The sequence below is a fragment of the Helianthus annuus genome, chromosome 13, assembly GCF_002127325.2.
Source record: "Helianthus annuus cultivar XRQ/B chromosome 13, HanXRQr2.0-SUNRISE, whole genome shotgun sequence".
NCBI classification, from domain to species: domain Eukaryota; kingdom Viridiplantae; phylum Streptophyta; class Magnoliopsida; order Asterales; family Asteraceae; genus Helianthus; species Helianthus annuus.
In genome coordinates, this window is record NC_035445.2 from 43,758,096 (window position 1) to 43,773,554 (window position 15,459).

At 38.0% G+C, this 15,459-nt stretch overlaps 1 protein-coding gene across 1 annotated transcript; it reads right to left on the bottom strand.

The window, feature by feature from the left end:
- Nucleotides 1-564: 564 nt before the first annotated feature.
- LOC110897749 (transcription factor SPEECHLESS) lies at nt 565-14,574 on the bottom strand. Its single transcript, XM_022144478.2, has 4 exons — nt 14,010-14,574; nt 13,250-13,452; nt 2,747-3,083; nt 565-981 (listed from the first exon to the last, which is right to left on the bottom strand). Exons 1-4 carry the CDS (start codon nt 14,445-14,447, stop codon nt 916-918), a joined length of 1,044 nt encoding a protein of 347 aa, XP_022000170.1. The 5' UTR covers nt 14,448-14,574; the 3' UTR covers nt 565-915.
- Nucleotides 14,575-15,459: the final 885 nt, after the last annotated feature.

Genomic DNA, 15,459 nt, shown 5'->3' on the forward strand with positions numbered 1-15,459 from the left:
CACCTTGACAAGGGAAAATAGGGCAGAATGGGTTCAAACTTTAAACAAGTATAAATTGGAATATGATTGGAGTTATGATGCCTAAAAGCATGCAACAGAAAGGTCTCGATAAGCCGGATCACGTAGAAAACGCCGTAGGAGGTTTTGGCCCGATGTCAGGCCCGAGTTCCTTAACGTCTCCAATCAAGATTTTTTTTTTTCCAAATTCGTCAATCTTCTGTAGTTTACTTTTTAGGCAATAGCGCGCGAATCATTGATTAGCATGATTTATGTCTTTATTTATGGTTTTAATTTCAATAAATACGAGTCACTTTGTAATTTTAAAAATTTAGGGAAATTGTTAAATTTAGAAAACCCCTCTAAAAGGGCACGTATTTTATTGGTTCTATTCCTTCAGAAATTAATCAAATTTCTTTGAGAATTTATCTTATTGTATTATCGCTTCCGCTCTGCGTTAAAACAAACGAAGATATACATTGAACACTGTATACTTGTTATATACATAAAAGTATTTGCTATTTAACTATAAGAAAAGCCAACCATAAATCTAGAAACACGGAATAATAGATGTAAATGGAACTAAAGATAATATTCAAAAGTTGAGAATATTCAAATACAAATGTTAACTAATTAACTGAACAAGAAATACAATTTACAACTTACAAGTTACACCGATCAAACGGTTACTATGTAGAAAATGTTTCTCAGATGGTTCGTTACTAGAAATCGAGTAAGATAGATGTTGTTTGGGTTCTAAACATCTTTTTATCTTCCTTGCTTTGTTAGACGATGGTATTTTGCTCCAGTCAACATCATGCTCGATACATTACATGTATATGATGTATCGATATGATCTCAATGCAACAAAACCAACAAATAAAAGGATCGCTTAATAGACCATTAACCTTAAACGTACTACGAAAAAGTGAGCTGGATATGTTGTGCAAGATCCTCTGCACTTAACTTGCATTCAATTCCAATCTACCAAAATAAAAGGCCACAAATCAACACAATTTTTTTCTTAACTCACTATAAGTATAAATAGCTTGAGCAATATCATATTTTTCTGAACTTGCATCTAACAATGGTGCACAAAGTAAATAATTATATTATTTTAAATTTTGAATGGACATTATTCTTTGTGAAGTTAACAATGCTCCAATAAGACCAAGTTCGGTTGTCAGTAATTTAGAGCAGTTGGTTTTGCATCCAAGACTGATACAACCAGTAGAAATTTAATACCAATGTTATTAAATATTCAATAAATCTAAAAGATGGAGTATCACTTGACATATGAGCCAAACATTTATGCTGCTTATATTTGTAAGGAAATGTGTATATGATGGAGTACTTGATTAAATTAGCCAATATATAATTTCTAGATGTATTGTTTGTACCCTATCTGCTACCTTCGTCTTGTTACCTCTTTCATATCCCAAATCTACCTTACTGAACCTCCTTTATTACTCTCTGTACCCTATTTCCTAGTTGATTAAATTAGCCAACATATAATTTCTAGATGTATTGTTGTACACTTGTACCCTACCTTCTTCCTGTTAGGGGGAGCGGGGCACCCTTGGTGACCCCGTGCGGGGACCAATTTTGTCGAGTGGGGCAGTGCCGCCATCCAGGCGGTGAGCCAAATCGGGGAACACAATCGGGAAGGAGGCACCGATGAAAGGAAGGAGAGAGGGAAATCGGGGACCAATGAAAACTTTTTTTTTTTGAATAAAAAAACAATTCCCCTAAGAGGGGTCCACCCCGTACGTTTTTGGACAAGAGGCAAGTTATAGAGGGGAAATAACATGGCAACGTATGATTGGGTTAAAAAAAGTCTCCCCTCACCTAATTAGGGGGTGCCCCCTTCACCCTTACCTCTTTCATCACCCAAATCTACCTTACTGAAACCTCCTTTATTACTATCTGTACTATTTCCTATGCCATTACTGTATGTATGAGTGAGAGCTATAAAAAAACAAAATGCATGAACCAATGAATGAAGGTGGGCAGAAGCTTTATTATGTTTCACAACCATATTTGTCAAACAAACATACAATTGAAGTGACCCACTAAAATTACATGAAGAGAATATTGTTGTCTTCTTCTCAACGCATTAAAGGCATTTAACTCTCCAACTATTATTTTTGAAGTTTCTAGTTGAATATTAACTTTGAAAACGATATATACACTTTGGCTTTTTCTTGGAACAATGTGTGTGTGTTTTTTTTTTTTTTTTTTTTTTTTTGTATTCGCTAAAAAAAATAATAATAATATTTAGCTTGGGTAAGAACAGAATATTTTACACACGATGCAAAACATGCAAATTTTAGTCTAAATTCGTTAATTAATTTGTAAGGTGTAGTGTTCGCTTTAGAGTTTTGAAACAACCAATTTATTTATAGTAAAACACCAAATTTTTATGGTAAAAAAAAGTTGATCAGTTCGAAATTATCAACTTCTCTTTGACTACATATTTAGTTTGATGGTAGTCAAATACATCGGGTATATGGTCCAGTAATACTTAGGGGGTCATGAACCCCAAATGCTTATCATTTTTTAAGTTTAGACTAACTCTCACTTGAAAACTAGATTACTTTTCCCTAATTTAATTTAGGGTCACCTAAAAAAAATTAATAATAGGATCTATCCATAAAACACAAGTGAAATATATATATATTTAATGTAGGTATGCATGCAGTGATCATGTATATTAATTACTTTATCAACTACGTAGAGATATGCTCACCTTAATGGTAAATGAGATAACCATTGTTTCATCAGCAGTATTGATAGTAACCTTGAGGACTTCAAGGGACAAGTCTTCAAGAACCGACATTATCTTTGTTGCTTGGCCTGGTAACCGAGGCGAGACAGTCTTTAGAAGAAGATTAGCCCCTGAGAACTTCACCTCTACATTGGCAATGGATGACTTCGAATTGGCAAAAAGCTCATTAATGGTGTCAGAAGTAGATGAAGAATTACAAGGTGAAGCTGGTGCGGAATTAGCCATGGCTGATAGAGATTGTATGTATGAAGTAGCAGATGGTAACATGTGCCTGTATGGGCTCGCTGATTGCGGCGTCCTTGTTACAAAATAGAAGAAATCAGCAATCAGGGGAAAAAAGCGTAACAAAAAATTAGAGCACTTATTTATCCTATATTAATTAAGCAACTTTTATCATAGAAAGATAAACAAATAATTCTGTAGTAATATTACATATTTAGATGCAAGAAACTTAGCTAAAAAGATGCTATTTTATTGCATCTATGATAGTTAATACAACTGCCATTAAATATGTTAACTTTCCTTTCTATATTCTACACAAGTTGTTGGTTTTGTAGTTTTGAAAGGTTTTTTGAAATCTCTTTGAATGGTGTATGAATCCCTCTTAGGCTAATATATTTCGATGGTTCTCGTGATTTCTTAATCGGATTATTTAAAGAGAAAACAAGAACGAGTGTGTATTTATTGTTGGAATTTCAGTCTCTTTGATCAAATAAACAAACACAATAAAGGACATTGAAGAAGAAGAAGAACTGGTTGTGTGGAAAACACTCCACCACACTTTTATCGATCGAAAACAAAACCAAGCATTGTGATAAACCAATTAGACCGTGGGGTATGGTGAGGCTTGGGTTAGGGGCATGAGTTAACACGTGGAGTTCGAGCCCTCCCACCGCCTAGTGACGTGTCCGTGGGGTATGGCGGGGCGGGGGTGCACCGCGTGGGTTGGCAGGTTATTAATATATATATATATATAGAGTGGGATCCTACGGAAAGTGTGTTTTTCCTAAAAAGTGTAAAAAGTCATAAAACACCATAATTTCAGGCATAAAACACACCTAAAACTCACAAATAATAGAATGAATATTACTAAAACACCATATTCAAACTCTAATAGTCCATAAAAACTTCAAACACACCATCGTAGAACTATGAATATAAAACACACAATGCTAAACAACATAAAACACAATAATATTTGTCATTCCACAATCAGAGCCTTAACATCTAAAACACAACACAAAACCCACATACATGATGTTTTAGTAATCTTCATCATATTATTTGTGGGTTTTTGGTGTGTTTTATGGTTGACATTATGGTGTTTTATGACTTTTTACACTTTTTAGGAAATTTGGACTTTCTGGCCAACTCCTATCCTATATATATATATATAATATAATATAAAATTTAAAACCCAAGGCGAATAGGAGGCCGCCACATCAAACCCAAGCCCGCCCCACGTCTGGCTTCAAACCCAAGCCCTAAGGGCCACGCCCCAACCCAAGCCTCAAGGGATGGTGGCTTGGGCGTTTTCCCCCAACCCACGCCCCAACCCAAGCCCCACACCCCACAATCTTACATAGAGACCAAATTTTCAACCTATTATGACTGCATCACCAATCAAATAAGGTCAACAAAATAGATCGACACGTCTTATGCTAACTCCTTTGAAATTCAAACCCAAAAAACTTAGTCCTAACAAACCATTTATACCACTAAACCAAATCAAACACCTCCCTGTCACACTAAACAAACCATGAACAATTAAGATTAGTCTTATTGATGAACTAATCCCTTCACATCTAAGCTCAAGGGTTGTTATGTAAATAGTATAGTTAGTTTTATGTTGTAATTAGATTAGTTAACAAGTGTAAAGACCGGAAGCGATAAAGTGAAAGATTATAACCTACTACAAAACGAAGGGACATTCCCTAGAGACGCAACGTTTCAGAAGCAGCGCCAATACATCAGACAACATCAAGGGACGCAATGATTCAGACATACCTATTCGATTAGTATAAATAGGTTTAGGATTTCATTTGTATTTCAATTCGGATGTCCACATACAATCATTCTGAAAATCAAAATTCTATAAGTTCTATTGAATTCGTTTCGTGTTTTATCTTTTCTTTCATTATAATCAATATCAATTGTGAAGATCCAGGCCAACATTGGTATTAGAGCGTCAGGTTGTTGATTGATATTGATTCACTGGTGAAGGAATTCGAAGCCACAAGAGTTCGCAGGAGGCTATTATCAAAATTAGGGTTTAAATTGTGAAGATGGAGTGTTTGTTTGAAGTATGTGATCAGGGTAGGGTTCGTGGGTGTATCGAACCGAGTACAGAGCGCCAAAGAGGGCTGTATTGTTTCGTTTGGAATGCCAGGAAGAATCAGAATCGGAATTTAATTTGGTGGTTATATGCAATCAGTTCTATTCGCGGATAAAGGTGTGAAGGCCCAAAAGTGTTACCAAATATGCTGAATCACGATTTTTCAATACAAGGTTCACTGAATGGTGTATGAATCCCTCTTAGCCTAATGTATTTAGATGGTTCTCTCGATATCTTAATCGGATAATTTAAAGAGAAACAAGAACGAGTGTGTTTTTATTGTTAGAATTTTAGGCCTTTTGAACAAATAAACAAACACGATAAAGAACATTAAAGATGAAGAACAAGTTGTGTCAATAACACTTCATGACCCTTATTGGATATAGTTATCTGCTTCCGCTACGTAACTTGAATTAGTCAATTGGTTTATCTTTGTTTAGGGATAAAGATAGCAAATTTGTTTTTTTGTTTTTCTGTTCCTATCGGTCCTAAATAATAGGATCTGAAACATTGTATTTAATCTTTGGCTAGTTCATGAATGAAATCATCCAGAAAACAATTGATTGAACTCGCTACTGACTACCTTTTCTACATGGTATCAGAGCAGGAAGATCAAAATTAAAATCCTCAAATCAAGCCTGCTCATGGCAGGCGGAAAAGACGGTGGAGAGGGATCCGGCAACGAAGCCACCAACCCGGGATCTCCCTTCTACCTACACCCATCAGACTACCCGAAGCAACTCCAAGTGAACGATACGTTAAATGACAACAACTTCAATGATTGGGTTCAAGAGATGACGAATTTCTTGTTCGCCAAGAACAAGATTGGGTTCGTGGATGGAACTGTGAAGAAACCAGAGAAGAACGATGCGAACTACATGCCATGGATGAGGTGCGACTCCATGATCAAAGGTTGGCTCACCACCGCCATGGAAAGGGATATTCGAGGAAGCGTAAAATATGCGAGCACGACCAAAGAAATCTGGGACGATCTCAACGAACGATTTGGAAAGGAGAGCGCCCCAAGAACATACGAGTTGAAACAGGCAATAACATCAACAAGGCAAGACGGGTCATCTGTTTCGGCTTATTACACGCGCTTACGGGGACTCTGGGACGAAATTGATTCGGTTTTCCCTGACCCTCGATGCGAATGTAACGGATGCACCTGTGAGATCGGCAAAAAGTTAGTAGCCCTAAAAGACAAGCAGCGGCTTTATGAGTTTCTTATGGGACTCGATCCCGACTTCTCTGTGATAAGAACACAGATCCTGGCATTAAAGCCGACGCCTACCATGGGCGCTGCCTATCACCTGATTTCCGAGGACGAGCAACAAAGGAGTATAGCGACCGGGAAGAAAACGAACATCACCACGGAAGCCGCAGCATTCCAAACTTCTCTCCAAAAGGGATGCAGCGCACAGCCACAAAGAAAAACCGTGGGATCAAAAACCGAGAAGACCGGTGACAAAGGGGGACATTGCACCTTCTGTGGGAAAGATGGTCACGTGGCAGAAGGTTGCTTCAAGAAGATTGGCTACCCAGATTGGTGGCCCGGAAAGGTGAAGAAAGAAGCAACCAAACCGAGAGCCGCCACTGTTGAAGGCTCGGCCCAGATCCCAGGTCTCACCGAAGAACAATTTGGGATGTTCATGAAGCTTTTTGGCAAGCAAACTTATCAGAAAAGGGATGGAAATGCACCGGTGGCAAACATGGCAGGTATATTTAATAATAACGGCGAGTGGGTCATGGATACGGGTGCTACCGAATACATGACCTACATAAAAGAGGTCCTTGAAAACTTAACTAAAAACCGAGAAGCACCTGTTACCATACCTAATGGTGAGTGCGTCCCGGTCGAAGGAAAAAGGAGATGTCACCTTCACAGGAGGCATTAAAATTAAAGGGGTTTTGTTTATTCCAAATTTTAAATGCAATCTTATCTCAGTGAGTCGACTAACAAAAGATTTGCATTGTGCCGTTACCTTTTTCCCGGATTTTTTTGTGATACAGGGCTTGAGAACGGGGAGCTTGATTGGAACGGGTAAGTGCAATGACGGCTTATACAAGATTCGGTTTAACTAAGAAAACAGAATGGCAATGGTTGCGGTTTCGGCTACACAATGGCATAAACGTCTCGGTCATCCGTCTAGTGTTAAGATGTCACATGTTAGTTCACTTGTAGTTCTTCCCGATTCAAAGAACAGTTTTTGTGATTCTTGCATTAAAGCAAAAATGTCTAGACTTCCTTTTCAATTGAGTTCAATAAAAACGGTCGAATGTTTTGACATGATTCACTGTGATATTTGGGGAGGGTACCGCACTTTTTCGCTCACAAATGGGAATTATTTCCTTACTATTGTTGACGATTTTAGCAGGGCAGTTTGGGTTTATCTCCTCAAACAGAAAAGTCAAGCGAGTGATTTTTTGATTCATTTTATTAACCTGGTCAAAACTCAATTTAAAAGGGAAGTAAGGCGAGTACGCTGTGACAACGGGGGAGAGTTTGTTTCAAATCGGATGAAGACCTTTTATAGTAACCATGGCATCATGCTTGAAACCACATGTCCGCACACCCCGCAACAAAATGGGGTGGTGGAACGTAAACACCGACACCTGCTAGAAATTGCCCGAGCCATTCGATTTGAAGCCAGTTTGCCAATACGATTTTGGGGGGAGTGCGTGCTAACCGCCGCTTATATTATCAACCGGTTGCCGTCCAAAATAATTAAGTACAAAACACCCTACGAGATAGTATGTGGAAAACCCCCAACGTATGATCACATGCGTGTTTTCGGGTGTCTAGCTTACTTTTGGAATACCGACACCAGAGGGGACAAATTTGCACCTAGAGGTAAACCCGGTATCTTTTTAGGCTACCCGTATGGAACAAAAGGTTACAAAGTGTACGACACGGAAAACAGACGAATGATCATAAGTCGTGACGTGCGGTTCGTAGAAAATATATTTCCATACTCGGGAGAGGGTATTGCTAAGTTAAAAGGGGATGAAGAAATTATGGAACTGTTTCGTAATAATGAACCAAAGGGAACAGTGGGGATTAACTTGGAAAAGGGGCCCAATCCAGAAACCCTTGGGCTCGACCTTGATGAAAACAGTGAAACAACAAAGCAGCCCATCGGCATTGAAGAGGGCTCACAACCGGGCCCAAGCGAACCACAAAGCCCAGTCAACAATGATCCATTCGGAGAAAACCAAACTGACAATGAAGAAGTTGAACTTGTGACTCCAGCTCACCAACAAAATATCGAGACTACCACAGAACCTGCCGAGACAGCACAAAGACCCCAACGAACCAAAACTCAGTCCACACGTCTAAGGGAATTTCAGGTCAATCTGCCGCCGTCCATCGATCATGCACACCCAAATTCCAATCATGCCACCTCAAGTTCAAATCAAGCTCACTCCACGGTACATCCACTCGCAAACTATGTTACTTATGAAAGTTTTTCTAACGATCATAAAGCGTTTCTTGTGGCCATCTCTTCGCAAGATGAGCCTAAATATTTCCATCAAGCTTCTCAGGATGAACGTTGGAGGGAAGCTATGAAACAAGAAATACGTGCCCTTGAAGAAAATGGAACGTGGTCATTGGAACAACTCCCACCGGGTAAAAAGGCTATCGACTCAAAGTGGGTGTACAAAATTAAATACAAGCCAAACGGAGAGGTCGATCGATACAAAGCAAGACTTGTGGCGAAAGGGTACACTCAAATGGAGGGTGTTGACTACCACGATACCTTTGCACCAGTTGCGAAACTGGTGACAGTTCGAACACTCCTTAGCTTGGCCGTGAAAAAGGATTGGTTGATTCACCAACTTGATGTAAACAATGCCTTTTTGCACGGAGATTTGGAGGAAGAAGTGTATATGAAGTTACCACATGGGTTTTCCAATGCCAACGAAACGCGAGTTTGTCGGCTAAGGAAGTCACTATACGGCCTTAAACAAGCCTCTCGTAACTGGTACCATAAGTTTACTGACGCATTGTTGCAGCTTGGTTTTGTGCAGTCTAAGGCAGACTATTCGCTTTTCACCTACAAAAGGGAAAAGGATTTTGTGGCTGCATTAATATACGTAGATGACGTAATCATTGTGGGAAATAGCTCGTCCATGATCACGCACACAAAGAAACGGCTCCATGACCTTTTCACCATCAAAGAGCTTGGCAGGTTGAAATATTTCTTGGGAATAGAGGTGGCACGTACCGGGAAAGGGCTAGTTTTGAGTCAACGCAAATACACACTTGACATATTGAAGGAAAGTGGACTGGAAGGTTGCAGGCCGAGCCCACTTCCTATGGAACAAAATCTGAAAATCGGCCCTGACCTCGAAGAAGAAAAAGTCGATGCTAGCTCCTATCGACGGTTGATCGGAAAACTTCTTTATTTGCAAGAAACTAGACCCGATATCACATACTCGGTTAACGTGCTAAGCCAATTTGTAGGAGACCCTCGGCAGAGCCACATGAATGCCGCGGTTCGTGTGCTTCGATATTTGAAGATGACGCCGGGACAAGGCATTTTGTTACCCAAAGAAGGAGGCACACGACTAGTTTCCTATTGTGACGCCGACTGGCTAGGGTGCCAATTTACGAGACGTTCGCGTACAGGTTATTTATTATTACTTGGTGGGGCACCTATTTCGTGGAAGTCTAAGAAACAGTCGGTTGTCTCTCGGTCTTCAGCAGAGGCAGAATATAGAGCCATGGCCACCACTGTCAGCGAAATTCTTTGGGTCCGATTCCATCTAAATGAACTTGGTGAAAAAGTGGAGGGTGGAACGACGTTATTTTGCGATAATCAGGCTGCAAGACATATCGCAAACAATTCCGTCTTCCACGAGCGAACAAAACATGTGGAAATGGATTGTTTCTTTGTCCGTGAAAGAGTAGAGTCAAAAGAGATTGAGCCGAGATACATTGATTCAAAGCTGCAGCTAGCTGATTTACTTACGAAAGCTCTAGGGGCTTCTCAGTTAAAGGGGTTGCTTGTCAAGTTGGGCATGCGAGATCTACACGCTCCAACTTGAGGGGGAGTATTGGATATAGTTATCTGCTTCCGCTACGTAACTTGAATTAGTCAATTGGTTTATCTTTGTTTAGGGATAAAGATAGCAAATTTGTTTTTTTGCTTTTCTGTTCCTATCGGTCCTAAATAATAGGATCTGAAACATTGTATTTAATCTTTGGCTAGTTCATGAATGAAATCATCCAGAAAACAAGTGATTGAACTCGCTACTGACTACCTTTTCTACAACCCTTTTATTGATCGGAAACAAAAACCACGCATTATGATAACCGATTACATAATCCCCACTTATAAAGAACAAATCCTAAACCTACTATGACTACATCACCAATCAAATAAGCTCAATAAAATAGACATACACTACAAGAAACTCGAGCAATAGGGGCGACGACTGTCCTCGCTATTGATAGCCAAAGTCATCGCTAAAGGCAATAGCGGCGATATGTCGTCGCTAATGTGATGCCACTATTGCTTGGATGCTAAAGGCCTTTTTTCGTCGCTATTGCTTGTCGCCTTTTTTTCGTCGCTATTGCGTCAGTCTAGGGTTTGGGGAAGTACCTGGTGCAGCAGACGTGGTGTGGCGAGCAAGCGACTGAGGAGGTGAGATGACTCTGAAGGCTGAAAATAGTGGCTGTGAGCGAGCGGTTGTGGCTGGGTTGAATCAATCAAGTGGCGTAGTGGGGTTTGGGGGAGGGCTGGTGGATCGATTTGGGGGGAATGAGTGAATGGTTTGCCCGCCACTGGTTTTCTATACCTAAAGCTACCATAAAACATGGACCGTCAGATTGCACATAAGATCAACAGTCAGGGATTTGTTTTAAAAACTGAACGTGGATTAGGCTTTTAGCGACGATTTCTTTGATGTCGCTGTTAAAGTGGTCGTCGCTAATGGTCAACTTTCTTGTAGTGATATACTTAATGATCCTATACTCTAAACTAAATCAAACACCTCCCTTTCATGATAAACAAACCAAAAACAATCAAGATTAGTCTAATATTTTATGTTCTGAAAATGTGTGCCATATTCAAGGAAAAGAGTTTGGGTTTGTTATTGAGGAATCATTATAACGTTTGGTTGAAACATCAAAAAACTTTATAAATGAGCGTGTTAGTTGGTCGTTAGGGCAATTGACAATTATTTGTTTACCATCAACTGAAACTCAATAAGCAAGAACTCTTTCGCAAGAAATTTCGTTAGTAACCGTTAATTGACATTTGCTAGCAATGACTAACGCATTGCTTGATCATCCAACTTGACACTCTAAGATGAAATTGTTTCTTCTATATCCAAGTAACAGGCGACCACCAATGTTACTACTTATCACACAATTACTATGACAACATAGTTGATATTGATTATACTTGCCACTAATGGACTAGTTACAACTAACGTACCAAGCAACGAGTCCTACAACTTGTAAACAATTTGGTATCCTTTTCACGTGCGTGTATCGAACCAAATACTAATTACAGAGCCGCAAGAATCGTGTTAGTTTATGCCCGAACTGTAGTCTAATATAGTGAGAGATGGAAAGAGTGATGGTTATGCCTTAACATAATCGTACTCATACGAACCAACCACGTGTTGACACTTGTAACGTTATTGGTTGATTCAGCCTATTTTAATAATACAATTTTTAAAATAAGCGGGCTAAGCAGATCGATGGATGATTAAACTTTAATGAAAAAAAAGTCCAGGCTAGCTGTGCTAATAAGCCGACCACCATGAGCCGAGCCAAGCATCTCGTTTCAATTACGTCAGCTCAGCCGATAAAAAACCTACATGGACGATTGAGCCGTTATCACATGTGTGATCTAAAGGCCAACGACGTTGTCATACAGGCTGAACTAGCCGAAAACGTTACAAGTGTTGACATGTGGTTGGTTCATATGTGGTTCCCACCTCCAAGTCCATGTTTTTTTTCGTGCCAAAGGCGCCGGCTCAGCCATCAGCCATTTTAGCTAGATTGTATTACTTGGATGCATCGCATTACTCCTCACAATTTGGAAAAGGCTAAAACCATTATCTACTTTAGAAAAGTCTTGGTCAATGATGACTATTTTGGTAACTTTCAGTAGCAAACAAGGTCAATTTGCTATAAATTTTCGACAAATGAAACATTTTGTTTTTTTTTTAATTATTTACTTTACTAAAGTTAAGAAATAACAAATAAAATAACTTTTTTTTTAGGAAATTTGTAGCAAACGGGTCAATTTGCTACAAATTTCCGACAAATTTAAGATTTTATATTTTAAATTATTTATTTTATTAAGATTCATTAATTAAAAATAAAATAACTAATAATTGTCGCATATTTGTAGCTAGTTACTACATATTTCTGCCAAATTTAGAAGATTTTAATTTTTAAATTATTTGTTTTGCAGTATTAACAAATAATATGAAATCTTAATTTATTTTGTAGGAATTTTGTCACAAAGGCAATAAATTTTTCGACGAAATTACTACAAATACTTACTGTGTGGCAATTTTGTCAGAAAATTGTGGAAGAGTTTTGGATTAATATTTGTTTTTCTTTTTTGTCCGAAAAAACTGTAGGAAAGTTGTAGCAAAAACTGAGTTGTGGGAAATTTATAGGAAACTTTTAGAGGAAAAACAGTGACTTTCTAGTAGTGTTGGTTAGAGAATTGAGAATTCAGCACTTGAAAGTCACATAAAAAAAGTTGCCACTGCAGTTTTGTAATAGTTCTACCTTCACTTTTGGTTTTCTTTATTGAAACATGCAAACCTCTCTCTGGTACCACTTTAAAAAAAAAAAATTGAAAAGAACAATTATAAAACTGCAGTGCAGAAAAATTAAACACTAAAAACACAGCATGATAATTACTGCACAGAATTGTTCTATTTCCATTAAATTTTCTTGCATAAAAAGGCTACTTATTTTTGCAGTAACATTACTTATCTATACACTAAGTATAAACTTAACCAAAAACTAGTTATTTACTGCTATCATTGACGGTTTATATAACTATCCCAAACCACATTAACTACCCTTTTTCATGTTCTGTGCATCTAACAGTTATCAACTAGTTACATGTCTAGATTAGATTCTGACAAACCTGGGGCTAATTGGCAAGCTTGGCCTTGGGCTCAAAGGAGGTTTTCTAGGGCTCAAAGGTAGGGTTCTGGGGCTTGAAATGAGCCTTGGGCTCAATACATCACTGTACACTTTCCTTTTCTTCTTTGCTTCCAAAGATTGTAGCACTTGTTGCAATTCAGTGATGTAGTCGATTACACCTCCAATTATTGATGCTTGATCTCCCTATTGTTTGCATAAACACATATGTTAGGGCCCTAGGGGTGTTTAGAGATGTATATAAAAGCAGTTGTAAAAGTGTTTACAACTCCTTATTTTGTGTAGAAGATATATATATTTTTGGATAATCAGTTTAAAAGGTGCTTATTCAAAACGGTTTATGTCGTTATATCACATAAACAAACCGCTATAGGGTCTTGGGAGGGTGTGATTAAAAGCAATCTTTTACTCTATCTTGGAAGGCAAAGAGTGTTTGATGAGACCCCATAATTAAAAAAAAGATCATTTTTTGAGATATAAAGGATATATAAAAACACATAACATATAGATATATAGTGTATACAACAAAACAAAAACAAAAACAAAAGTACTAATAATATGGTAATAAAGTATCCATAACAACAAGTATTGATAGAACTATGGATGTCATTATGTAATAATACATGATGAGATTAACCAAGCAATCCACATTCATGTTGGAGAGAATAACTCGAATATCATGTTTGTGTATTACCCATTTTCTATAAAAGGAGATACCAAGTGAGTGGAGTAGAGTATGATACCCTTTTGACATAAAAACAAGGCATTAGTGACCGGAGGATGGCTAAGTGTTCGTTCATCGTTTTCCTCCGGTTCCTCTCCACAGTGACATGATTCATTTTCGACGACCCGTCTAAGCTTTCACAGCCTTCTTCTACTTGCGGTGATACTTTCTGTCTCTTGGTTCCTTGCGAAACTGCCTCCACGGGTTCTTGAACACCACTCGAAGAACTCGACTTCTGCGAAACTAACTGATCACTCAAACCACCATCTTTCACACCATGTTTCATCTCATCTAAGGGGGTGAAGGTTGTGAATTCATCCGAAACACCCTCTAACGCCTCGAGGATACCGAAGATTTCGTCAGAAGATGCTTCTCCAGCTGAAAAGAACTTGGTTCCACCAAAGTAATCGGCAGAAGGGTCGAAGAAATCAGGTGAAAAATTAGATTCACTCGCCATTTTTGATGCTTGAAAATGATGAACAAGTGAAGCTGGAAAAAAAGAAGGAAAAAATGTGTTGTTAACTTGATTTCAATAGATATAAAAGCTAGCTAGGTTAAAGATAGTGTTTCTTGAAAGTGTTGTGAAGATAGGGGAAAGAGAAATGCCAAAATTTGGAAATATTAATAGGCGTCTGATTATGGATAGCGACTTATCTATCGACATCATCTTCTCTCTCCAACCATGATTCTCCTATCCTTTCGATGCATCTATTTGGTGAAGCATGTTACTACGTTAATTATAACTAATTGATAGATAAGAATGTTTGTGTGTAACATGTTAATTAACTAATTAAATAGATAAGAATGTTTGTGTGTAACGTAGTATACTAAATTTATTGTGTAAATACGAAACTATTATGTATTTCTGCTAATGTCGTTAGGTTACTTAGTAGAGGTTCTTGCCGGTCTTGAATTCAATCCAAAACAATATGTAAAATAGAATTTGTTTGGTGAAATTTAAGAATATGTTAAAATTGTGAATCCCAATTTGCCTTTCTATTGGGAGGTATTGAATTCAACCCTTAAAAACTTTTTAACTATCATATATACCATCGATCTTTGAAGTTGATAACAATTTTACCCTTTTTTTTTTCTTTTCTTTTGTTTCTTAAAAAAAGTTTTGGGATGATAGCTTTTAGGGTATTAGTTGTTTCATTTGTTGCAATTCCTACCCTTTAATTCCTCGATTGAGTTAGGAGATCTTGAATGTGTCATATTAATACCTCCTTTTATCGATGTTTTATCCATCTGAAATTGAAATAGTTTAGAATTCGTATATTCATAACAGAATTGCATATATTGGTTAACTTGGTTATATTAGGAACTAACCAACAAAACATGTATCGTCCAAAGCTTTGTAACGAAGGTTAAAGTGTTACACTGTATGAGAGGTTTGAGCTAGAATTAGCAATTTGTAATAGTGAGGGACTAAAAGTAAATTGTAATTGTCTCAAACAGCCTTTCATTGG

What these genes read in the sequence shown, in the direction of transcription:
- LOC110897749 (XM_022144478.2), bottom strand. Translation starts at nt 14,447, where the DNA reads ATGGCGAGTGAATCTAATTTTTCACCTGATTTCTTCGACCCTTCTGCC. An exon ending in AGCTTGCCAATTAGCCCCAG is followed by an intron (nt 3,084 to 13,249) that starts GTTTGTCAGAAT and finishes TTTTGTAACAAG; the next exon opens with GACGCCGCAATCAGCGAGCC. An exon ending in TTATCTCATTTACCATTAAG is followed by an intron (nt 982 to 2,746) that starts GTGAGCATATCT and finishes TTATTTTGGTAG; the next exon opens with ATTGGAATTGAATGCAAGTT.